The sequence below is a fragment of the Anomaloglossus baeobatrachus genome, chromosome 8, assembly GCF_048569485.1.
Source record: "Anomaloglossus baeobatrachus isolate aAnoBae1 chromosome 8, aAnoBae1.hap1, whole genome shotgun sequence".
NCBI classification, from domain to species: domain Eukaryota; kingdom Metazoa; phylum Chordata; class Amphibia; order Anura; family Aromobatidae; genus Anomaloglossus; species Anomaloglossus baeobatrachus.
This window is the reverse complement of record NC_134360.1, coordinates 16,739,486-16,764,464: the sequence shown is the minus strand read 5'-3', so window position 1 is coordinate 16,764,464 and position 24,979 is coordinate 16,739,486. Positions and strand designations below refer to the sequence as shown.

The 24,979-nt window shown below is 48.5% G+C and overlaps 1 protein-coding gene across 6 annotated transcripts in view; it reads right to left on the bottom strand.

Annotated features, from left to right (window-relative positions):
* Positions 1 to 24,979, bottom strand: part of FLNB (filamin B) — a 390,880-nt gene that overhangs the window by 10,858 nt on the left and 355,043 nt on the right. For all 6 annotated transcript variants that reach the window (XM_075321342.1, XM_075321343.1, XM_075321337.1 and 3 more), the window contains 9 exons: positions 17,987 to 18,145; positions 17,331 to 17,534; positions 17,102 to 17,254; positions 14,544 to 14,666; positions 11,748 to 12,014; positions 11,464 to 11,601; positions 9,918 to 10,033; positions 5,081 to 5,213; positions 3,004 to 3,180 (listed from right to left, as the gene is read on the bottom strand). In XM_075321342.1, coding sequence (XP_075177457.1) covers positions 3,004 to 3,180; positions 5,081 to 5,213; positions 9,918 to 10,033; positions 11,464 to 11,601; positions 11,748 to 12,014; positions 14,544 to 14,666; positions 17,102 to 17,254; positions 17,331 to 17,534; positions 17,987 to 18,145 — 1,470 coding nt within the window. The remainder of the gene's footprint in view (positions 1 to 3,003; positions 3,181 to 5,080; positions 5,214 to 9,917; positions 10,034 to 11,463; positions 11,602 to 11,747; positions 12,015 to 14,543; positions 14,667 to 17,101; positions 17,255 to 17,330; positions 17,535 to 17,986; positions 18,146 to 24,979) is intronic.

Sequence of the window (24,979 nt, the reverse complement as noted above, 5' to 3'; positions counted from 1 at the left end):
GTGCTGTATACGGCGTGTGAGTGCTGTGTATGGCTTGTGTGTGTGCTGTATACGGTGTGTGAGTGCTGTTTATGGCTTGTGTGTGTGCTGTATACGGCGTGTGAGTGCTGTGTATGGCTTGTGTGTGTGCTGTATACGGTGTGTGAGTGCTGTGTATGGCTTGTGTGTGTGCTGTATACGGCGTGTGAGTGCTGTGTATGGCTTGTGTGTGTGCTGTATACGGTGTGTGAGTGCTGTTTATGGCTTGTGTGTGTGCTGTATACGGCGTGTGAGTGCTGTGTATGGCTTGTGTGTGTGTGTTGTATACGGCATATGAGTGCTGTGTATGGCTTGTGTGTGTGCTGTATACGGCGTGTGAGTGCTGTGTATGGCTTGTGTGTGTGCTGTATACGGCGTGTGAGTGCTGTGTATGGCTTGTGTGTGTGCTGTATACGGCGTGTGAGTGCTGTGTATGGCTTGTGTGTGTGCTGTATACGGCGTGTGAGTGCTGTGTATGGCTTGTGTGTGTGCTGTATACGGCGTGTGAGTGCTGTGTATGGCTTGTGTTTGTGCTGTATACGGTGTGTGAGTGCTGTGTATGGCTTGTGTTTGTGCTGTGTATGGCTTGTGTGTGTGTGCTGTATACGGCGTGTAAGTGCTGTGTATGGCTTGTGTGTGTGCTGTATACGGCGTGTGAGTGCTGTGTATGGCTTGTGTTTGTGCTGTATACGGCGTGTGAGTGCTGTGTATGGCTTGTGTTTGTGCTGTATACGGTGTGTGAGTGCTGTGTATGGCTTGTGTTTGTGCTGTATACGGCGTGTGAGTGCTGTGTATGGCTTGTGTTTGTGCTGTGTATGGCTTGTGTGTGTGTGCTGTATACGGCGTGTAAGTGCTGTGTATGGCTTGTGTGTGTGCTGTATACGGCGTGTGAGTGCTGTGTATGGCTTGTGTTTGTGCTGTATACGGCGTGTGAGTGCTGTGTATGGCTTGTGTTTGTGCTGTATACGGTGTGTGAGTGCTGTGTATGGCTTGTGTTTGTGCTGTATACGGCGTGTGAGTGCTGTGTATGGCTTGTGTGTGCTGTATACGGCGTGTGAGTGCTGTGTATGGCTTGTGTTTGTGCTGTGTATGGCTTGTGTGTGTGTGCTGTATACGGCGTGTAAGTGCTGTGTATGGCTTGCGTGTGTGCTGTATACGGCGTGTGAGTGCTGTGTATGGCTTGTGTGTGTGCTGTATACGGCGTGTGAGTGCTGTGTATGGCTTGTGTGTGCTGTATACGGCGTGTGAGTGCTGTGTGCAGTATACAGTATCTCCTGTGCATGTGTACTATATATGGCCAGTGTGTATCGTGGGTGGTGTAAAATAGGAAACCTGTGTCAAGGCTGTGTGCAGTATACGGCCAGTGTGTCAGAGCGGTGTGTGTATATACAGTGTCTCCTGTGTGATATATATGATTTACAAATCTGCGCTTCAAACAAAGACAAACCTGGAAAAGCAGTTGTGAGAATCAAACATCACAGCGCACCAAGGAGAATCATCTACGGCTGCCACAGTAGGGGTATAGGGGAGAGTTAATTGTTTGACTAATTATAGCCGGGTCATTTTCAAGTTGATAATTTTGTGCGGCCCCCGAAGGTTGGTAGAATTTTCCAAATGGCCCCCGGCAGTAAAAAGGTCCCCACCCCTGTACTAGAAGATGAAGTAACTGAGTGTAAAGGGTTTTTCTGAGACTCAACACACACAGCACCATCTCCCAGCTCAGAAACTGGAAGATTTGCAAAGATGTGAAGGTAGTGAGTCAGTGAAGAGTTAAAATTAGCTTCCATCTCTTAAAGGCATCAAGCTTTGATTAGTCTCCTTTTACCTAGTGGAATTTCCCCAATAAGTGATATATAGTCCTAAAAGGGTGCTGTTACGTCACTGCCGGAGTCTGCTCCAACGACTTCTGCTCCGATCGCCAGGCGACGCAGTGTTCCTGCCGTGGATGGTGCTGGTGATGGGAGAGGAGTCGATGCCAGCGGCACCGGTGGGCGCAGGCTCCGATCATCCACTGGGCTGGGTTATCTTGGGATCTGCAGTACCGCTGGCTGACTGTGGGTGGCGTGTGTCTTCCAGCTGAAATACCATCATTCAGCTACAGCCAATGGGAAGCCACCACACCCTTCTTATTCCCCCTCCTGTCTGCTGACCTCTGCCAGAGATAGTTCTGATTTCGGCTCATGTGCTGTTTGTTTTGTGATTCCTGTGCGCTGACTTGCTTGTTGTTGACTACCCTTCTGCCCGACCCGGATCTGACCACTGCTACGTTTTCTGATTACGCCCTTGCCTGCCGATTCTGTCCCTGTTCTGCTATTCCTGGTTTGACCCTGCCTGACGACTACTCTCATCGGACTGCAGCCTTCCACGGGCAGAGATCTCCAGGGCCCTGTGTAATTCCAAATCCCTGTATAGGGGTTAAAGGGTTTCAGGGTTCTGGGGTCCTGCTTGGTGAGGGGCTTCCCTCTAGTCTGTCCGTTACATCCTACCTGAGTCTGTTGATCCAGGCAGATGTTACAGGCGCAAAGAAAAAAGGATAGAGTAGAATAAGCTGCTGCTAGGCACAGATGGCAGACCTAGGGGTTTTAGTTCCACGTCTTCCATAGTAACCCATGTATACCCTTCAATTACCTTCCAAGGAAGCCCCTATCCTAGTGCAGCATAAATTGGCTGTGCCTTTTTCAGCCGATCTTTGCAAAATCACCATAACAAAAAAGTATGTCATGAATAGGGAGTAATACACATTAGTTCTTCGATTGATCCGGCCTAAATTGGAGTTGTGGCCAGCTTAGGAGTGCAAGACTCCCCACCTACTGACAATATACAACTCCCATTTGTTCATTTTAATAGAAATTGCAGTCTGTTCAGCAGCAGAAGACTTTGATGCGTGATATCAAGAATCATAGAATGGTAGAGTTGGAAGGGACCTCCATGGCCATTGGGTCCAACCCCCTGCGATGGCCATATCCATGCTTCTAGCACTCATACCTGTAACCCCTCTCTCCAGTCCAGCACCATACGCCGTCACAAGAGCGGGGTCTCCCTCCTGTCCTGGTTCTCCCACCCGCACCTTGAAGGGGCTGCCAGGCACATGACTTCCGTTAAACTTGACATCAATCGTGTGCATGCCATTTTCCCGGGGAATGAAGCGCACTGCATACTTATCTGAAAGAACAAAAAAAATAGTAGTGGTGGACATTGGCCTTTTAAAGTAGAGCGATGACCCCCCCCCTTCCCATGGCAAATTTTGCAAATATTCATAGCTGACAGATCTTCATATATTGTGTGAACTCTTTACATATATTTTACAAACACACTACAACATATTCGGGATATTTAGCTTTTGGGTTAAATTTAAAACTTCACAAGTTCACGCTACGGTGATATTTTATCATGAAAGTCGGGCAATTAAGTAGCGGCAGCAATGGCGATTTCCTCATCTCAAATTATTGAAACAAAAGCTAAACACCAGTGGTGGGTATACCCCTCCACCTCTACACCCCCCAAAATATCAATGTCCCAATAACTTATTGGCCTTGAACATCAATTCCAGCTGACAATGCTGCCTCCTGCTGGTCATCAGTGGAATTATTGTCTGCGAAGGCCGGCATCCCACTCTTCTTGAAGAGCGGCCCTCAGATCATTGAGCTTCTTGGGTACAGAGTTACGGCCTCTACACGGCGTCTCAGCTGATTCCCCTAGGTTTTCTATGGGATTCAGATCTGGGAAAAGTGCTAGACGCTTAATTTAAGGTGCCCCATTCTCCCGCAGCTGGTCCCTAATTATCCAACCTTGATGAGCTGGAGCATTGTCCTCCATTAAGATGAAATTAGGCTGGCGTTGTTCATGCAGAGGCAGAATGACTGGATTAATGATGTTATTCCAGTAGTAGGGGCGGTCACTGTACCATTCACACAGTGTAAGGCCGTTCTGTACTGACTAGACACACGGCCCACACCAACACCACCACCACCAAAGGCTCATCTGGTGACAGCAGTGGCTGATGCACAACGCTTTCCTTGATATCTCCATCATTGGCGGCCATCATTTCTGCTGAAAGTGAATCGACTTTCATCAGTGACCAGCACTGAGGCCACTGACCCATGGTCCAGCGTCGATTATGCATGTGATTTTGTGATTGGTGGTGTAGTCAGGTACGTAGATGACGCCTGTGCCTGGTGGTGTGGTCAAGTACATAGATTACACCTGTGCCTGGTGGTGTGGTCAGGTACGTAGATTACACCTGTACCTGGTGGTGTGGTCAAGTACGTAGATGACGCCTGTGCCTGGTGGTGTGGTCAGGTACGTAGATGACGCCTGTGCTTGGTGCTGCAGTCAGGTACTTTGCAGGTCTTCTAGCATGCAGACCATGCTGATGTAAACAATTTGAATGGTCTGATGTGACACTTGGGTTCCTTTCACCTCCCTTAAATGTGCCTGGAGTTGTGTGGCATTCATCATCTGGTTCTGAAGGGCATTGTGCACAGTGAAGTGGTCATCAGTGTGGGATGAGGCCAAATGACATCCACATCTCTGCCTTTCTATGACTCTTCCAGTCTCTTTGCGTCTCTCTACAGCCTGCTGGTGATACTCTGTGACGCTCTAAGCTCAGTGGCCACTTCTCTGCCTTTGACTCTTCCAGTCTCTTTGTATCTCTGTACAACTTGCTGGTGACACCAAGTTCAGTGGCCACTTGCATTTGAGAACATCCTGCTTGAAGCCTCACAATGGTGCGGTACTGGTGATCATCGTGGTCTCATGATGTCAGAATGTGAACACCATGATGAGGAGGACGGTTTAATACCAATTCTAATTCAACCCCGAAATTTATTGGGCCATTCATGGATCAAACAACTGTTATTTTGCCATTAAGCTCCTTGTTAGAGAACAGCAAGTTGTGCAAAAAGTCCTGAAATATTGAACACTTGGACATGAGCATCCAAAACGATTAGAGGAGGCCACCAGAAGTTCATCTGAAAAGGTTAGAGGGAATTCTAGGACAATCCAGAAATTTTACCCAAAAGCCAAATATCCCTAACATTATGTGAGTAGTGGATATCCTCACCTGTTTCCAGCTCAGAAACATGGCATTCCTCCACAGCTCCTGAAGGACTATGCACCTTGGCATCAATCTTGCCCTTTGCACCATTCAGTCTGATGGCGAATGATACCGGCTGATTGACCTTCAGACCGGACTCCTGAAAATTGCAATCAATATTAGAGATCTAATACAATTTTATTAAAAAAAAAAATGTTAAATTTATACATTTCTGGACTAAGGGCGGCTTTGCACGTTGCGACATTGCACGTGCGATGTCGATGGGGTCAAATCGAAAGTGACGCACATCCGGCGTCGCAGTCGATATCGCAACGCGTAAAACCTTTTTGATACGATGAACGACCGCAAAAGCGTCGTTATCGTATCATCGCTGCAGCCTCCGACATTTCCATAATGCAGATGGTGCGACAGGTACGATGTTGTTCCTCGTTCCTGCGGCAGCACACATTGCTGTATGTAAAGCCGCAGGAGCGAGGAACATCACCTTACCTGCCGCCGGCTGCAATGAGAAGGACGGAGGTGGGCGGGATGTGTACATCCTGCTCATCTCCGCCCCTCCGCTTCAATTGGCCGCCTGCCATGTGACATCACTGTGACGCCGCACGACCCGCCCCCTAAGGAAGGAGGCGGGTCGTCGGCCAGAGGGACGTCGCACGGCAGGTATGTGCGTGTAAAGCTGCCGTAGCGATAATAATCGCTACGGCAGATTTCACTAGATACCGCACGTGCGACGGGGGCGGGACAATCGCTGCAGCATCGGTAACACATTGTTACCGATGTCGCAACGTGCAAAGCCCGCCTAAACAGCAGCTCATTGCCTCTTGTGTTCAGTGGATGAGGGTCAGATCTCCAAAGTCTTAAGTTGAAGACGATGCAGACCCTGCATTAGTTTCCTCCGACCATGATCTTCCCCATAGTTGTAGCAATGAAATTAGTAAAATGCGTGCCCCTTGTAAAGTCCGGTTTGTTACTAGTGATAATAATGTTTTTTTTTCCTTGATTACATTTTTAGACATACATACTACATAAGAATCTATATTTTGCCATATAAGACGTCTACATTGAGCGGAGGTCAATTCCACCAGGGATAGGGGAGCGCTGTGCACCGCAATCTCCGCCAACTCAGACTGAATACAGCGGAGATGGTCGACCTCTGCTCCAATCAGTAGGAGCTGCACAGAGGTCTCTTTTCAGAATGACTAAGGGTCTTAAGGTGGTGTCACACATAGCGACGCAGCAGCGATCACGACCAGCGATCTGACCTCATCAGGATCGCTGCTGCGTCGTTACATGGTCGCTGGTGAGCTGTCAAACAGGCAGATCTCACCAGCGACCAGTGACCAGCCCCCAGCCAGCAGCGACGCGTGGAAGCATAACTAAGGTAAATATCGGGTAACCAAGGAAAGCACTTCTCTTGGTTACCCGATATTTACCTTAGTTACTAGCGTCCGCCGCTCTCATGCTGCCAGTGCTGGCTCCCTGTTCCCTGCACTCCTAGCCAGAGTACACATCGGGTTAATTACCCGATGTGTACTCCAGCTACGTATGCAGGGAGCCGGCGCTGGCAGCGTGAGAGCGGCGGACGCTAGTAACTAAGGTAAATATCAGGTAACCAAGGAAAGAGCTTCTTGGTTACCTGATGTTTACCTTGGTTACAGCTTACCGCAGGCTGCCAGACGCCGGCTCCTGCTCCCTGCTCGCTTCAGTTCGTTGCTCTCTCGCTGTCACACACAGCGATGTGTGCTTCACAGCGGGAGAGCAACGTCCAAAAAATGAAGTAGGACATTCAGCAACAACCGGCGACCTCACAGCAGGGGAAAGGTCGTTGCTGGATGTCACACACAGCAACAGCGACGTCGCTGCTACGTCACAGAAAATGGTGACTTAGCAGCGACGTCATTGTCATCGTCGCTGTGTGTGACACCACTTTTAGCTCTCAGACCCCCAACCATCAAGGAAGTATTCCTCATTCCTAGAGCCTCGGTATCTTTTTATGGGCTGCTATAGCAATATGCGGGTGAATATCCTGGACAAGTTGCATTTTGTAATGCCGGTTCTGCAGCTTTTTTGGTGTCAGTTGTCTACAGTACATGTTTAAATAAAGTTAGTTTCATCCACAACAAAATCAACAAAATTGCAAAAAAAAAAAAAAAACTGCAGAAAATGCAAATTTTTTTTTACCCTTTCTCATTGCTTTCTAGAGTGGAAAAAAGCTTAAAAAAACCACTGAAAAAACAGACACCGCTTTTTCAAAAATACAGCGATTTTTCATTTCATTTAGGAAGTGTCTGTGCATGCAGGAGATTTCTGGAATCTCAGCTTTGGCCGGTACTGTAAAAAGCAATTTTTAATTTGCATAAAACAAAAAAAATGCCCACCCCAAAAAAACCTTGAAGCAAAAAAGCAACGTGTGAACATACACTAAAGGCCACTTTACACACAGTGACCTCGCTAGCGAGGTCGCTGTCGATCGCACTTGCCCACGTCGTTTGTGCGTCACGGGCAAATCGCTGCCCGTGGCGCACAATATCGTAAGTCCCCCGTCACACATACTAAGCTGCCTAGTGACATCGCTGTGGCCGGCAAACCGCCTCCTTTCTAAGGGGGTGGTTCGTTTGTCGTCACAGCAACGTCACTAAACGGCCGGCCAATAGAAGCGAAGGGGTAGAGATGAGCGGCCGTAATATCCCGCCCACCTCCTTCCTTCCTCATTGCCGGTGGAGGCAGGTAAGGAGATGTTCCTCGTTCCTGCGGTGTCACACGTAGCGATGTGTGCTGCCACAGGAACAACCTGCGTCCTGCAACGATAATCGGGAAAGGAACGACGTGTCAACGATCAACGATATGGTAAGTAATTTTGATCGTTAACGGTCGTTCGTGCGTTTCACACGCAACGACGTCGCTAACGAGGCCGGATGTGCGTCACGAATTCCGTGACCCCAACGACATCTCGTTAGCGATGTTGTTGCGTTAAAGCGGCCTTAAGACCATGATCTCACAAATTTTTTTAGGTGTTAAAAAAACAAATCAAAAAAAAAAAAAAAACGACTTTACTCTCCCTCTCCAAGTCCAATACTAAAGTCTCCTCTGCTGCCAGTCTGTGTTTGTCTGCAGCAGTGAAATTGACGGTGCTGCAGGCGATCAGTGAGCTCGGTGGCTGTGCTTGAGTTCAGGGCTTCCTATGTCACTGCTGCAGACAAACAAAGACCAGCAGCAGCGGCGGAGACTGAGCTGGACCCAACCCTGGAGACGGATTTTATTAAAGCAAAAAATCCCTTTGAAGATGTTGTTTTATATACATTAAGCTGCACATAGTCAATGTTTTTTTGTTTTTTAAAGCAGGGCCACCCCTGCCCACTGTTCTCTACTGGAATTGCAGTCATTTACTGAATAAGTATGAACTGCAGTAATAGACACCAGCCAGTAGTAGCGCTATTTCTGGAAGGGAGGGAAAAAAAGCAATGGCTGTCTATGTGCAGCTTGTGTTTATCAATGCCTGTAAGAGGAAGAAAGGTGAATCAGGTCATGAAGACGTCTGTTCCTTAGAGCAGATCCTTCTCAACAAACCGTCTGTTTCCAGCTAAATGCTAAAGAGGGACGGAGCTTGGCAGCGCTGCACAGGGAATCCTCTGCGCAGAGGTCACGCCGCAGGATCTCCCTCTTTAGCAGGTAACCGCATTAGAAGAGAATTGCTGTCAAAGGTCTTTAAATGAAACACAAGAAAAACACCATAAAGCCACCGTGACCAATTAATGGCCCTGTGATGAGCCCAGGGGGAGAGGGAAAGACTAAGGCACTGTTCACACTTGGTGTAATTGGGGAAATATACTGCGCATTGCAGGGCTAGGCTTCCCGTGAAAAGGGCAGACAGTGGAAAAGCAGATAAATCTCACAATGGATTTTGGCTTTTTTCACACTGTTTCGTAGTGGCAGTCAGATATAATGGCGGACATTGTGCTGTAAACATCCAATCTATACCACTATGGAATAATCTGGTATGAAAAGAAAAAAAAAAAGGATCAGTCTGATCAGAGCCAAAAGGACACTTTTACCTGCGGCAGGTGAATGTGGACCCATCTGACAAATGTGTCAGGAGCTTAAACTGTACCTTAAGGCTGTGTGCACACAGTACATTTTTTTTATGCAGTTTTGGTGCAGTTTGTGGCTTAAATCTGCATGTCTGTTTTCAGGCCAGCAAAGTCCATAAAAATTCTGAAATGTTGTGCACATGTTGCTTATTTTTCCCCCGCAGATTTGGTGCAGAAAATAATTAGCAGCGTGTTAATTCTTGGCGTGTTTTTTCCTGCCCTTCGACTCTGACGCCATTAAGAAAAATGCATGGCATAAAAAAAGCACCAAAAATGCATGGCATAAAAAGCAACCAAAAATGCATGGCATAAAAAGCACCAAAAATGCATGGCATAAAAAGCAACCAAAAATGCATGGCATAAAAAGCACCAAAAATGCATGGCATAAAAAGCACCAAAAATGCATGGCATAAAAAGCACCAAAAATGCATGGCATAAAAAGCACCAAAAATGCATGCATTTTTTGGTGCATTTTTCTGCTAGAAGGTGCAGAAAATTTCTGCACCAGATCTGCAACGTGCACACATAGCCTTAAATAAATTAAGGCGCAAAAGCCGCCAAGGATTACTACTTTCTGGCCTTTGCAAAAGGAATTAAAATGTTATCGGTGGCTGTGCACCATACATCCCTACTAATGCGCTAATCTATAGGATGGGAGATATATCGTATATTTTCGTCCTCTCTGCTGGACTTCAGAACAGGGAATTAATGGGTCACCAGGCGGCAGCCAGAAGAGATGTTTCCTTGTGCCTCACCTGAAGACTAGAGACAGTGAGCCGGCGGGCGTCATCCGAGGGCGCGATGATCGGGACCATGAACGGGCTCTGTGGGATATGTTCATCGTTGAATTTGATGATCACTTCGTAGTCACCTGAAATAAAGGAAAATAGGAAGATTATTTTCCATATTGGCCTATGTAACACTCCAAATATATATATATATATATATATATATATATATATATATATATATATATATATATATATATATATATATATATATATATATATATATATATATATATATATATATATATATATATATATATATATATATATATATATATATATATATATATATATATATATATATATATATATATATATATATACACAGCGGCTTTCTGCTACCTGAAACGGACATAGCTGTAGATCTACAGGAGAAATTCCCACATGATGAGAATGCAAGGAGGAACAAGATGTCCGGACAATTTGGGGGTTGGGGAAACCTCCCTCATCTTTGGGGAAATCACCCCCTTTTTGCTTGAAAAAGGGGGAGGTCACCCTCCAAACATCATACAGGTGTATGGGCGTCTTGTTCCTCCTTTCAGTGTCTCAGCATGTAGGAATTTCTCATGTGGATCCAGACCTCCTCCTCTGGTAACATCAGCACAAACTATGCGCCCACCGGCAGCTTCATGGCCGAGCAGCTGCAGCCGTACATCACTAAGCACAATACAGTGCCGTACATCACCAAGCACAATGCTAAGCGTTGGATGGAGCGGTGTTAAGCTGCTACCACTGAATTCTGGAGGAGATATGTTCTGTTTAGGGACGGATCGCACTTCTCTGTGTCTTAGAGGAGTCTGGGTTTGGTGAATAGAGATTGTTACCCTCTGACTGCATTGTACCCCCTGTACAGTTCGGTGGAGGAGGGATAATGCTATGGGGTTGCTCTTCGAGGGTTGGCTGAGGTCCCTAGGTTCCAGTGAAGTGAAATATTAATGCTTTAGCACAAGACATTTTGTACAATTGCACCTTTCAACGTTGCAGGAGCAAATTTGGGAAAGACCCTTTCTTGTTCCCCATGACTATGCCCAGTGTAAGACATGGTTGGTAGAAGAACATGACCAACCTCTCACATCCCAGACTTTAACCCTACCAATTTTAGGATGAACTGGAACGGAGATTGTGGGCACAGCCTCTCCCCATCATCAGGGTCTGACCTCACAAATGCTCTTCTGGATGAATAGCCAAAAAGTCCTACAGATGACTCCAAAACCTTCCTAGAAGAGTGGAAGCCATTAGAGATGGACCAACTCTACTAAGGTCTGTGGATTTAGAATGGGATATCCTAAACTTTCCTACGTGCCTCATTACTGATGTCCACAGAGTGAATATTCAGTGTACCCAGATGGTCAATTATACCCCTCCCCACTGAAGGTAATTCTACCAAGTCAAACCCTGACCCCTCGTTGAGCCTGAGCTGCTCTGATGCCCTCTTATCTACCTGACTCCACACCAATCCAAAATATATGAATGTATTTAAAGCACTGCAATGTTGGTTATTAAAATAACATACCTGGCTCTTGAACAACATAGGAAACCCCACAGGATCCATCTTTTCGGTCCTCAAAGGAAATCTCAGCTTTGCTTGGCCCTTCGACAGCTATGGAAAGTCCACCGGCACCGGCTTCCCGTGTCCATATGCTGAATTCAGCTACCGAGAGGCAAGAGAGCATTATCCATGTAAATTATTCCATCTCTACTTGGCACGATCATAAGATCCCATTTGATGATTTTACCCTGTGAAATATCCCATTCCTGGTGGATAATCTAGAGTCCATTGCTTGAGAAGTTTCCTACCTGGAATTCCAGCTTCTGCTCTCTCCAGACCAGGACCTCCAGCCTTTACTTTCTCGGCTCCTCCTTCTCCCAGTGGTCCCACGGTAAACTGGAAAGGACTTCCCGGTACGTGCTCGCCCCGGTACTTTACGCTCACTGTGTGCACTCCCATCTCTTGAGGAATAAAGCGCACACAACAGGTGTTGTGGCCAAGGTCGACGATTTCGGCGTCATCTGTCCTTCCCGAGGGGCTGGTGACTTCAGCGGACAGTTCAGTCAAATCGATTTCTGGGAAGAAGAAGTGAAGATGACTTAGGGTCATGTCACCAGGAATATCGTCAGTATTGTGCGGGCACGGAGAATGGATGTAATCAGCAGCGCAGCAGACCATAGCATTCATACTGGGCAGATGGAGCACTAGCCCGCATGCTTCATGCTTCACTGCTTGTCTTTGAAAGGTTGAAAGTGGCCGGTTCATATTTTATACTACTGCTAATTGTATTGCAACCTTAAAGGGGTTGTCCGGGATGAGAATAGATCATTATTTTTCATTTCTCCATAACCACCAGCCGTTTTTAGGAATGCAATCAATAGAATGGGGCTACACCCACGAAACGAAAATATGGCTACATTGCTACATTCACCGATATTAGGAGCCTTATAAATTTGACGAGGAGGATACCAGGCCGTGGCGGGGCAGGCACTCCGTGGGATGAGAGCGGGCATCACATTGGCGTTGCTCATATATTTCCTGCACAAATTATTCAGCATGGCCATTTCACTTCCTAGTGGTACCCGAAATTGTAGCAAGGTTTGGGGTAAGCTAGCGATCTTTACAAGCGCTGTGGATATTAAGCATTTAGAACATGAGCAAAACCAGTAGCAATGGCTAAAGCAATAGGTTTAATGTTTTTAAAAAAGGTTTATAAATGAATTTAAAGGGAAATTCCTCCCTCCCAAAAATAAAAAATCTCCTGTCCAAAATAATATGGATAACTTGTTAATTACTAGGGATTCAACCACCACTACCCACAACAATCCTGAAATCGGTGCTCTGGAACTTCCAGAGTGGGACTCTGCAGCCCTGAATGGTGCGGAGGTGTGCAACCTGCAGTGATGAAGAAAGCCAAGCCTTGACCCGAATGGAGCGGAGGTGTGCAACCTCCAGTGATGAAGAAAGCCAAGCCTTGACCTGAATGGAGCGGAGGTGTGCAACCTCCAGTGATGAAGAAAGCCAAGCCTTGACCTGAATGGAGCGGAGGTGTGCAACCTCCAGTGATGAAGAAAGCCAAGCCTTGACCTGAATGGAGCGGAGGTGTGCAAGCTCCAGTGATAAAGCCAAGCCTTGCCCTGAATGGAGAGGTGTGCAACCTCCAGTGATGAAGAAAGCCAAGCCCTGCAGTGAATGGAGCGGAGGTGTACAAGCTCCAATGATGAAGAAAGCCAAGCTTTTCCCTGAATGGAGAGTTGTGCAACCAGCAGTAATGAAGAAAGCAAAGCCTTTCCCTGAATGGAGCGGAGGTGTGCAAGCTCCAGTGATGAAGAAAGCCAAGCCTTGCCCTGAATGGAGAGTTGTGCAACCTGCAGTAATGAAAAAATCCAAGCCTTGACCTGAATGGAGTGGAGGTGCGCAAGCTCCAGTGCTGAAGAAAGCCAAGCCTCGCACTGAATGGAACATAGGTGTGCAACCTCCAGTGATGAAGAAAGCCAAACCCTGCAGTGAATGGAGCGGAGGTGTGTAACCTCCAGTGATGAATAAAGCCCTGTCCACTATGGAGTGGATGCAAAGCATGTGCATTCTCACTGCATTAATGACAGAGCCCCAATCTTGGAATCGCTGGGTCCCAGCCGTTAGACCTCTAATAGTCAGCCATTTATGAATAGGAGATAAATTGGGAGAAAATAACCCTTTAACAACATGTCCCCTCCCAAAAAAATATCTACATGCGGTTTATCCAGTTGATCAACAAGCTAAAATCCTAAGCATGCTGTTAGCTATACACAACAGACCCTCCTCCGACCCTAATGCCGTAGCTGCCCAGGTCGGTGGAGTAGACGGAGTAGACTGATGAGTCGGCGTCTGTCCAGAAGATGGCGCAAAAGGCAGAGTTTGCGAAAGAGCCTCTCGTGCCAAAGCCAATAGGAACCAAGTAACTATAAAAGTATAGGACACATTAGAACAAAACAGTATACATATAACAAATGTTTATAGAGGTGTCAATGAGGGCAAACAGTGGTCAGAAGCATAGAGGAAATTAGAGAAGAAACTCCTGCCGAAATCCACCGACAGTGGCTCCTCACCCCTGAAACCAAAAGGAGTCAGGAGCGGGAGTCTGCAACCGGTTACTCCCGCCAATATGGTGGGTACGGCCAACATTAATCTAATATGTATGGGGGCTTGAACGTTACCTAACAGTTTGCAAGTATAAAGAAGAGGATTCATGAAGGCACATGACGTCCATACAGCCCGGTAACATGGAGCCGCCGACACTGACTGCTTGGATGGAAGGCAATTGTTCCAGGACCCACTTTACGTTTCGGCTCCTACTCAACCAGACCCGGATCAGCAGAGTATCACCTTTTCTTTTTTTTAATCTTGTTGAGACAACATGACGGGAAAACTAATTGCCATGTTGAGAAATCCTGCAGACTCGGGTGACTGTACGTGAACTGTCTGCAGCACGTTAATCCTTCCAGAAGCTCGGCGCTGGCTGGAAGATTGCTTGACATTAGTCTGCACTTGTAACGTAGTAAATGAAATCACTGGAAATATTTGACAAGTAAAATGAGAAGTTGCAGATTAATTGCTAATCTCACCTGGTATTTTTAGATTAAGCTCACAAATGCCCCCCACTGTAGCCACGGAAGGAGCCTTCCTCCGCCGCGTGATGCTCTCCTTCACTCTGCCTTCTCCGGTTACTTTGGCCGTGTAGGGGCTTCCTGAAATCACAACACAAAGGCAAGAAATATCATTATACTGAGTAGTATAGAATGCACAATATGGAGAAAAGTGATGGGACACATCAGTCATTATAAAGTCATGTTATTCATACACATTGCCCCCCGGTGTATAATATCCGCTCCATCATGGCTCCACCGTGTATAACCTCCTGCCCCATTGCCCCTGAGGTATAACCTCCACCCCCCAAGGTATAACCTCCAGCCCCTGGTGTATAACCTCTGCCCCATACCCTCCCCGGTTGTATAACCTCCAGCCCCATTACTCATGGAATATAACCTCCGCCCTCCAGTATATAACCTCCGATCCCCCCGGTGTATAACCTCCGCCCCATACCCTCCCCGGTGTATAACCTCCGCCCCATACCCTCCCCGGTGTATAACCTCCAGCCCCATTGCTCCTGGAATATAGCCTCTGCCCCCCAGTGTATAACCTCTGATCCCCCTGGTGTATAACCTCCACCCCCCCACCATGCCATCTGTCCTTACGACCATGTGACAGAGCAGCCGGTGGTGCAGAGCTCACAGATACCAGCGTGTCCTGTAATAGGAGCCATCGGGGTAACAAGTCTGTTTACATTCATATTTCTTCCTCCTGAATCTATCCCCATCACTTATGAGGCATATTATTGAGAAGTGGAAGGAAACGCAGTAACTCAGCCACGACGTGCAGACCCCATACCTTTACAGAGCAGGGGGCCAAGTGCTGAGGAGCAGAGGGCAGAAAAGTCACCACCGCTCTGCTGACCCCATAACTGCAGAATCCAGGTAACATCAACACAAACACTGCGCGTGCCAAGGGCTTTATAGCCGAGCAGCATCACTAAGTACAGTACAATGCCGAGTGTCCGATGCAGCAGCCACTACTGGACTCTGGGGAAAATTTTTCCTGTATGCAGCAGCCGCACATCAGCAAGCACAATGCCGAGTGTCAGATGAAGTGGTGTAAAGCCACCAACACTGGACTCTGGAAGAGACGTGTCCTGTGCAATGACAGATCACACTGCTTTATCTGCATCTAATGGATGAGCCAGGAGATAATCCTCTGCTTGTGTTCTACTAGCTGTAAGGTTCAGTGGGCCTCATAAGATGGCATTTTTGTTAGGATAAACTATGAATATTTGGTGGGGTTCATCCCTTAAGACCTACTATAATCAGCATGTGGCGCCCCTGCGGCTCCAGTCGCCACAGAATATTGCACCTCAATTAAGGTGTGGTATTCGCCTCGGGTAAGGAGGGGGTTAATCACCGGTGTTCCACATTCACACTTTACATACAGCTTAGAAGCCTTCTCACTGGGGAGCTGGACTAGGGTAGGCAGGGGGTTGGCCATCATGAAGCATGGGAATGTCCCAGTCACTAGGACAGCCTCCTGGGGGTGGGAGGGTGGGGTGTTCCACTTGGGGTAGAAGTAGGAGCAACTCACACAATCACCAATCAGTCTTCCAGGGACATCAGTTCTGGCAACACGACACCACCACCTTCCCTTCATCTTTTTCTTTCACGGGGCCTGTGGCTTGGAGCGTACAGCTCAGCCCGGGTTCCTCACAACAGGAAGGGCAACTCTTACAAAGAACATTTTCCAAACACCAGTGGCAGCTTCCAACTTATCCGAGGTCAATGGAGCCCATTATAGCGGTGGCAGTACTTCAGCGGCAGCAACCGGGCTACTTAACCAACTGTGAGTAAAGACACCTGGAACCGCAGCAGTCGACTCGGACTTTTATTACCGGCGCCCCGCCCCTCGGCGCCAATGGCCACTGCCACTACTGCTCCCTTCATCATCCTCCCCGGGGCCCGCTCCACTTGCGGGAAGTGACAGCATCTCTGCTGCTACTACCATCCGCCCCGTAGGACAGCGACAGCAGCGGCGACTAATCCTTGGCCGCGTACCACAGGTGGCTTCACAACAAACTTTCACCTCCTATCCCCTTCTATTGGTGTACACCTCTGGGCACGAAACCAGGCAGGCCACCACGACATCCAAGACCTCTGCACCGGCCTGGTGACGAGTAAAACAGGTACGAGACCCGACCTGGGCCCCCTGGGTGCTACAAGCACAATTAAGGGGATGCTGTAAGCTGCTCTGCCTGAATCTCCATTTCATCTCATTTAAGAGAAAGATTTGCCGTATCAGACACGGCATTTTGTGGGGATCCAGCACCTTCATGTTACCCCGCAGATCAGGAATGGTGTTGATCATTGTTCTACAGAACACCTCCAGACCTACACCTAGTCCTACAGAATCACTGTCAGTTTATTTTTCAATATAAAAGCAGCTAAAGATGATGATGCAGATTCAATTCTCACCTACTTATTTCTTATCTATCTACGGAGAGTCAACAGCGCAGCTTAACATTACAGAAGTCATGGTTTTAGGTCAAAGATTTAGGTTGAAGCGGCTGAGCCGGTCTTACCCGGTACATGTTCATCTGCAAATTTGATCGATATGATGTAGATTCCTGGCTCTGTTGGGCAATAAGACACCTGGCAGGTGCCATCATCCAGGTCTTCAGTTTGTATATCAACTTTGCTGGGTCCTTCAACTGCTAATGAGAGTCCTCCATAACCTGGAAGTAATTGCATAGACTTACACACCCTCCAAGAAAACCTCACTTTAGTCAGCACCAAAGGCCGAGTACTGACCAGCTTCTCTTGTGTCCACCACAAAATCCGACATCTCATATGTCCGTCCATCTGTCAACCCAGGTCCATAAACCTTCACCTTGCTGGCATCCCCTATCTCAGATTGGTAAACCATGATGGATATAGGGCTGTTGGGCACGTGGCGGCCATTTTTCTTGATGCTGACCAAATGTTCTCCTACCTCCCGAGGAATGAAAGAAATACCTGAAAAAAAACCAAAACATTATTTGTTACAAATACTAAGATGGTCTTTTCTCTGACCCGTCATCAGCCATATTTAGGTTCCACACCCAAAATTGGTCTAGGAAACAATGACGTCCTACATCTTGGGGGTTTTGCTTCTCAAGCAGAGAGTTATGGAGACCCTTAGGCCCATACTATTCATTAATTGGGTTCATGGGGAATCCAAATAGAAATTTCACCAAGGGCTAAATCGTATGGAGACAATGCTTCATATTACTGACTATCAAAGGAGAAGGTTTCCTGGAGAAACATATGGAGCGCGTTGTCTCCAATAAGAATACTGCGCCATATAGAGAAGAAATTTCATGTTCTACAACTGCATAAACTTAACTAAAAATCAAAAAAAAGGGAAATACATCCCATAATAATCTAATAAACAAACCCTCGTAATGCGGCATTAATTTTGTGCTTACCAATGTGGTTATTGGGAAGTCTCTTCAGAAGACAAGGCTCATCGTGACCAGATGGGGCCTTGATGCTGGCCGTCAGTAGGCTCAGATCCGTCTCCGCAATATCCAGTAAGAAGTCGGCCGTGGACCCCAGTTTGACTTGGGAGCGTCTCCTGCTGTCATCTGAAGGCAGAACAGATGACATCGCGTCTAATAAGCCGCGCAAGATCGCAACGAAATTACGCGAATTACACAGAACAGTCATGGAAATTAGTAGCACAAGTTGAATAAATCAGCGGTACATGTTCTCGGCTCCCAGTCCCTGGAATTAATCGACGGCAGAAAATGATTCCTTCTGGGTTTCTGGAAATTATTTGCATAAATCTAATGCAATTTACGGTTTTAGATCGTACATGTTTTTATAATTAAATCCAACTAACATAAAGGAGAATAAAACCTGACAATCCGAAGTACCATGGACAAAAAATAGGGTTATCCGAGTTAATAGAAGGGGGATCCTCATTCCAGACCCCCAGCTATCAGTCACAGAGGTAAGTGGCTGTGATAAGTTACCCCTCATGGATCACGCATGTCGATATAAATGCTCGTTTTCTGCAGCAAGAGTTGTAGGGGGTAAAAAAAAAAAAAAAAAAAAAAAGTTCCAAGGAGGGCAAGTCGGAAGCCCCCCATACACATCAGATGGTCTGTTAGTTCCGCCGATAATGGTGGGAGCAAAAAAAAGTTTATCCAATGTGCATGGGAGTTTGAAATAATGGCCAAAATACTGTATTCAAAGGTGTTTGATACAGTGCCACACAAAAGGTTGATATATAAAATTAGATTAATGGGAATAGCGTAAAATATGTGTAAGTGGGTTAAGAAGTGGCTCAATAATAAGAAACAGAGGGTGGTCATTAATGGACCACACTGGCTGGGTCATAGTTAATACTGGGGGACATTAAGGATAAGTATTGGGTCCTCTTTTAATGACCAACTGTCAGGTACATCAGGGATCAGTATTGGGCCCTCTCAACATTTATTAATGACCAACAGGTAGGTACATCAGGGATCAGTATAGGGTCCTCTTTTTCACATATCAATGACCTCATAGGGGGCATTGAGAGTAGAATTTCAATATTTTCTGATGATACTAATCTCTGCAAGGTAATCAATAAAAAAGAATTTAATATTGCAGATGGATTTGTGTAGGCTGGAGGCTTTCACTGAGAAAAAGAGAATTTTGTTTACTTACCGTAAATTCTTTTTCTTATAGTTCCGTCATGGGAGACCCAGACCATGGGTGTATAGCTACTGCCCCCGGAGGACACACAAAGTTACTACACTCAAAAACGTGTAGCTCCTCCCTCCTAGCATATACACCCCCTGCTAGCCAGATCTAGCCAGTTTAGTGCAAAAGCTGAAGGAGGACATCCACCCACAAGAGAGACAGAGTAAAAACCGGAAGAACCGGAACCTCTGTCTACAACAATAACAGCCGGTGAAGACACACGGAACAAGAAACCTGCCAACAGGCATAGGGAGGGTGCTGGGTCTCCCATGACGGAACTATAAGAAAAAGAATTTACGGTAAGTAAACAAAATTCTCTTTTTCTTTATCGTTCCTATGGGAGACCCAGACCATGGGACGTTCAAAAGCAGTCCATGGGTGGGAATAAACAGACAACTGAGAAGCAGGCAAACCTAACTTCACAAATGGGCGACAGACGCCGGAAAAATGCGTCTGTCCAAGCCCACGTCTGCCAAAGCATGAGCATGCGTTGGGAGTGCTTCGAAAAAGCATGCAGACTAATTTGAGCTGCAGTCTGACAGACCTATTGAGCCGCAACCTGGTGCCTGAAAGCCCAAAAATAAAGGCGCCGACAGGTCTGACCAAATGTGCCCCGATCCCCAGCGGGGAAGGCACCTGAGTACACTCATAGGTCTCGGAAATGGCCGACCTAGGCCAACATCAGGGTCAGCTTAGATGCCGAGAGACCGTTACGCTGACGACCAGTCAGCACTAGAGAGGTGCACCGCCTAATAACGGCGGTGCGAGACACGTAGATCCGGAGCGCCCGCACCAGATCCAGGATATGCAACGCTTCCTCAAGCGATGAACAGGAGCCGGACAAAAGGAAGGCAGGAAAATTGCCCCGGATAAGGTGGAGGCAGAAACCACCTTAGGGAAAAAAGTCCGGAGTCGGACGAAGACCACCTTGTCTTGATGCAAAAGACCAAAAAAAGGGGGACGACTCCGAGAGAGTGCAGCCAGAACTCTCAGGCGGGAAATTATAGCCACTAGAAGGTGTACCTTTCTGTGAAAGATGAAACAACAAAACCTCCCCAAGAGGCGCAAAGGGGGGTTTCCGGGAACCGGGAGGACCGGATTAAGGTCCCAGGTCTCCATAGGCCGCCGGAAAAGCGGAATGATGTGAGATGCGCCCTTAAAGGAGCGCACCGGAGCCAGCCGGGCGATACGCCGCTGGCACATACTGACAGGGCCGAGACCTGTCCCTTAATGAGGGATAGTCCTAGCTGTAGACCGGACTGTGGAAGGGACAGGAGGGTCGGCTAGGCCAAAAAGGTCAAAGGACACTTTGGAGCTCGAGTCAAGGCAGAGATGACTTCGGGAAGGATATCAGAAGTCGCTAAGATCCAGGACTCAAGAGCTATGCCGTCAAGAACTCTGACGGGAAAAACGGACCTTTTGAGAAAAGGTCTGAACGGTCCGGAAGATGCCATGGCAACCCAACGGACAGAAGGAGCAGGTCAGAGGACCAAGCCCGCTTGGGTCAGTCTGGAAGAATGACCCGACGGCCCCCTTTACCGATCTTGCGCAGGACTCTGGACAAGAGGTAGAGGGTGAAATTCGAAAAGAGACAAGCTGGGATCAAACATGAACCAGTGTGTCTACCGCAAAACCTGAGGATTGTGGACCGCGGTTGGACAGCTGAAATAGCCTGCCTCGTAGTTTTCACATCTAGGATGTGGACTGCGGATACGGTGGACTAGGAGTCCCTTGTCCACTGAGGAATGTTGAGCCGCCAAGATTGCCAGGCGGCTGAGCGTCCCGCCCTGGAGCTGAAATAGGAAAACGCTGTCACGTTGCCCGACTGGACTCGAATGTGCCTAGCCGCTCACAGATGGGGAGGCTTGGAGAGCCAGAAATACAGCAGTGATTTCCAGCACATTGATCCAGAGGGCTGATTCGGACAGAGTCCAAGCGCCCTGCGCTCCACGGTGGAGATATCCTGCTCCCCAGGCGGATAGGCTAGCATCCTGGTGAGGATCACCCGGGACGGGCCAGAGAGGAGCGCCCCTGAGACAGAGTGGCCGAAGCCACCACTGAAAACGAGCCTCTGGTCAGTGGCGAAGCCACCACCCCGTGGGAGGATTGAGTTCGCTTGTACAGCGGAAAACATCCAGTCTCAGAGGACGCAGGGGAAACTGGGCAAGGAACCGCTTCCATTGACGCCCCTGGTTCGAAGTCAGAGTGGACTTAGACAGAAAGACAAGCCACCCGAATAGGTCAGCGTGGCGAGAGTGAGCGAAGCACTCTGCTAAGAGTCAGCACTGGATGAAGCCCCAACAAGAAGGCTGACCAGGGCAAAAGATCACTGCCAAACCCTAGGGGGGCAAGGACCGTAATCACAGCTGCCTCAATGATAATACTCGAGGGGCCTTGGCTAATCCCAAGGGAAGAGCCACGAATTGGACCACTCCGATTGTCAAAACGTAGTCAACGCTGGTGAGAAACTGCGATTGACTCCTGCCGATAGGCAGCTCTGATGCCGATGGCTGCTAAGGAATCTCCTTGGGCTCTTGATTGATCCGGTGAGAAAAAACACACGGAACAAAACCGAGACTCCATGTGAAAACGCCCCACCTGGCTATGCTTGAAAAGCTAAAGATCCAGGTCGGAAGGCACTGCCCTCTTCGGGGACTAGGAATAGATTTAAGCAAAAATCTCAGAACCGTTCCCAGTCGGGAACCGGTACAATTACTCCATTGGCCAGCAAGAAATGCCACAGCCTGTGAGAAGGCGGCAGCCTTGGAGCCGGGAGGAGTTGACAGAAAAAATCTGTTTGGCGGGTGGACAGAAGTCCATCCTGTAGCCCAGGGAGATATAATGTCGCCCCCATTTAACGGAGACGTGTTAGAACCCTACGTCGCCAAGTGGAGAGAGCCTGCCACCGACCAAGGAGGTTGTTGGCGTGGCTAAATAGCTCGGAGGAAACTGACTCAGTGACAGCATCTCCTGCGGTCTTCTGAAGACGCAGCTTCGAGCCATTTGGGTCCATGAACCTAGGCTGAGCTAGAGGACGATCAGATGGAGGAACGGAAACCATCGAAACCTCAACTGATTCCTGCCCTGGACAGGTTTGTGGCGAGGAAGCACACTCCCCGCCAAGAGCTTCCTTAATTTCACCCAGCTTGGTTCCGGGGAAACTGGGCCCACCAAGGGGGAGCCCAGCCAGGAACCTCCATAGAGGCATCTGCCTCCCAATTTCGAAGCCACAGGAGCCTGCGGATAGCGAGGAAGGTAGCCCAGACCACCGCCGTGCGGCGTCTAGCATGGCAGACCTGGCAGAGGATGAAAAGACTGAAGTCTGGAGTTCAGGCAACCGTTTTGGGCATAGAGTCCCTGTGAGAGAATGCATCTCCTCCAGAGAAGCAGAGAAGTTACAAAAAAACCGCACTGCTGTAAGCTGAGGAGAACAAGCTCCTGCCGTTCCCATACCGACTTGGCCCAAAGGACAACCGGGCGGACCGCAGAACCTTAAGTGAGGAGCCATCAGCCACTGACATAACGGTCCGGGCTGAGCCACCTGAAGTGAATGAGCCCACTTCTTGACCACCATTGGTGGACAGGGGAAACACAGTCCTCAGAAACACGCTTCATCTCAGAGCGGATTGAGGTCCAGTACAAAATTAATGTACGGTAGAATCCTATAGAGGTGCCGTCAGCCACTGATACAACTAACCGGGCAGTCTAGACCGGAGTGGCTACCCTCTCTGAAGGGAGGGGGAGACAGGCAGCAGAACCCCGCTGTGGGGTCTGCAGGATAGGCTGTGGGCTTGGACGCAGCGGGCTGAAAGCTGGAGTGGTTAAGTAACACACTCCTTGACCTGCTAAAGGTAAACCGTGCCTTTCTGCCAGCGGGGAATACTCCCCTGATCAGGCGGACACAAGAATAATGGACGCAAGCCAATCATTCGCATCTGCGTCACCTACGGACGGATCAATGTACATAAAGTAGCGTCCGTGTCCGCGGTAGAGACATCTTCCTTGTCCGGTGAATCAGCTCGTAATCGGAGCTGCGGGACGGGGAGGACAGGGGACCCTGCGTCTCCCTGTCAGGAGAACGGGGTCTGAGCCCAGAAGGAGAGTCCCTTGTGAGCTTGGCCGAGCGAGCAGAAAACGCCCTGAGAGGGGGACTGCATGCTCAGCAGATGCCGGGACAGCCGACCCCTGGAAATAGGAATCCCATGGGGGTCAGCCACCGAAACCGGAGCAGCTGGAGGGACCATTAATGAGCCCCCATGCTGAGGGGCCACAGTGGTTAGGAGCTCGGTATAGCCGTACGAGACTACCTGCAGTGGATAATAAAAAACAGCCTGCAGCCTCGCTCTGTGAGACATGCTGCAGAGGTGGGGGCTCTGTCTAGCATGCGTAGAATACCCAAGACAGGGGTTCAGCCTGGGGAGACTCCCACCTAAGAACCATTACAGTGTGCCGGTTCAGGCAATATGAGGTTACATGCAGCACATGTAGAGTACAGCCTTGTAGCTTTGCTGCTAGAGTGAGACATGCTGCTGAGGGGGAGATTCTATGATAAAGAATTAACTCCTTCAGAATGCCTGAGAGTGTATAAAAAGTGCACAACCAGAGGTTGTGACTTATCAGGCCATATTATGAGTGCCCTCCGGATTCCAAGCCTGGACCCTCAGCCAGTATTCCCTCCCTGTGCTGCAGGGCAGCCAGCGCCGACCAGTGTACTAAGACGCTGAGAAAATGGCGCCAGAGTGAGGGGGGGAGGCGGGGGTTAACCCAGGAGCGGGAATCGGAGGGCGAAGGAGATGTACAGGGGAGGGAATCATCACCTCAAAAAGGAGCGTCCTCCCCTGTGCAGAGCGGCCGGCGGGCGGCTCTGCAGCGTCCCCCTGCATGCCTGACATGCAGGGGAACGAAACGAAACTAGGCCGCGGCTGAAGCCGGGGCCTAAAGTTATGCATGCGGCCGAAAATCAGGCCTCATCGGCGCGGTTCTCAGTAAAAACTGTGGAACCGGCCGGAAACACAGTAAACAAGGCAGCATTATTCAGCAATCACTGTCCCCCCCAATAAAAGAGCCCCACATTGCAGAAGGACCCTCTGAATAACGTCTCTATACTTAGCTTTGAGACGCAGGGTCCAGTCCCTGGTGGGGTGGGGGTCAGTGCTCCGTCCAGCAGGGTCCTGCACAAGGGCTGCGGATGGAGGCCGGTCTCCTGCAAGGCAGTGAGAACCGTGTTGGCTCCCACTTCAAATCAGAGCCCCTAAGGGATGGTGAAGGAGCGCGGCATGAAGGGCTCCTGCCCTGAAGTCAACCTTAACAGCACTGCCGCCAGGGGAGTGTGAAGGGACATGCCGGGGGTCCAGTGGACCCGCTTTTCTTCCAAATCTTTTAGTAAAAAATGAAAAATCAAAAAAGGATGCATGCGTGTGTGTGGATCCTCCTGACACAAAGCAAAAAACTGGCTAGATCTGGCTAGCAGGGGGTGTATATGCTAGGCGGGAGGAGCTACACGTTTTTGAGTGTAGTAACTTTGTGTGTCCTCCGGGGGCAGTAGCTATACACCCATGGTCTGGGTCTCCCATAGGAACGATAAAGAAATGGCAATTGATGTTTAATGTGGATAAATGTAAGGTCATCAACTTGGGCAGAGGAATATAAAACGTACAGTTATGCACTCAATTATTAAACACTGGGTAAAACTGTCACTGGAAAAGACTTGGGAGTATTGGTGGACGGCA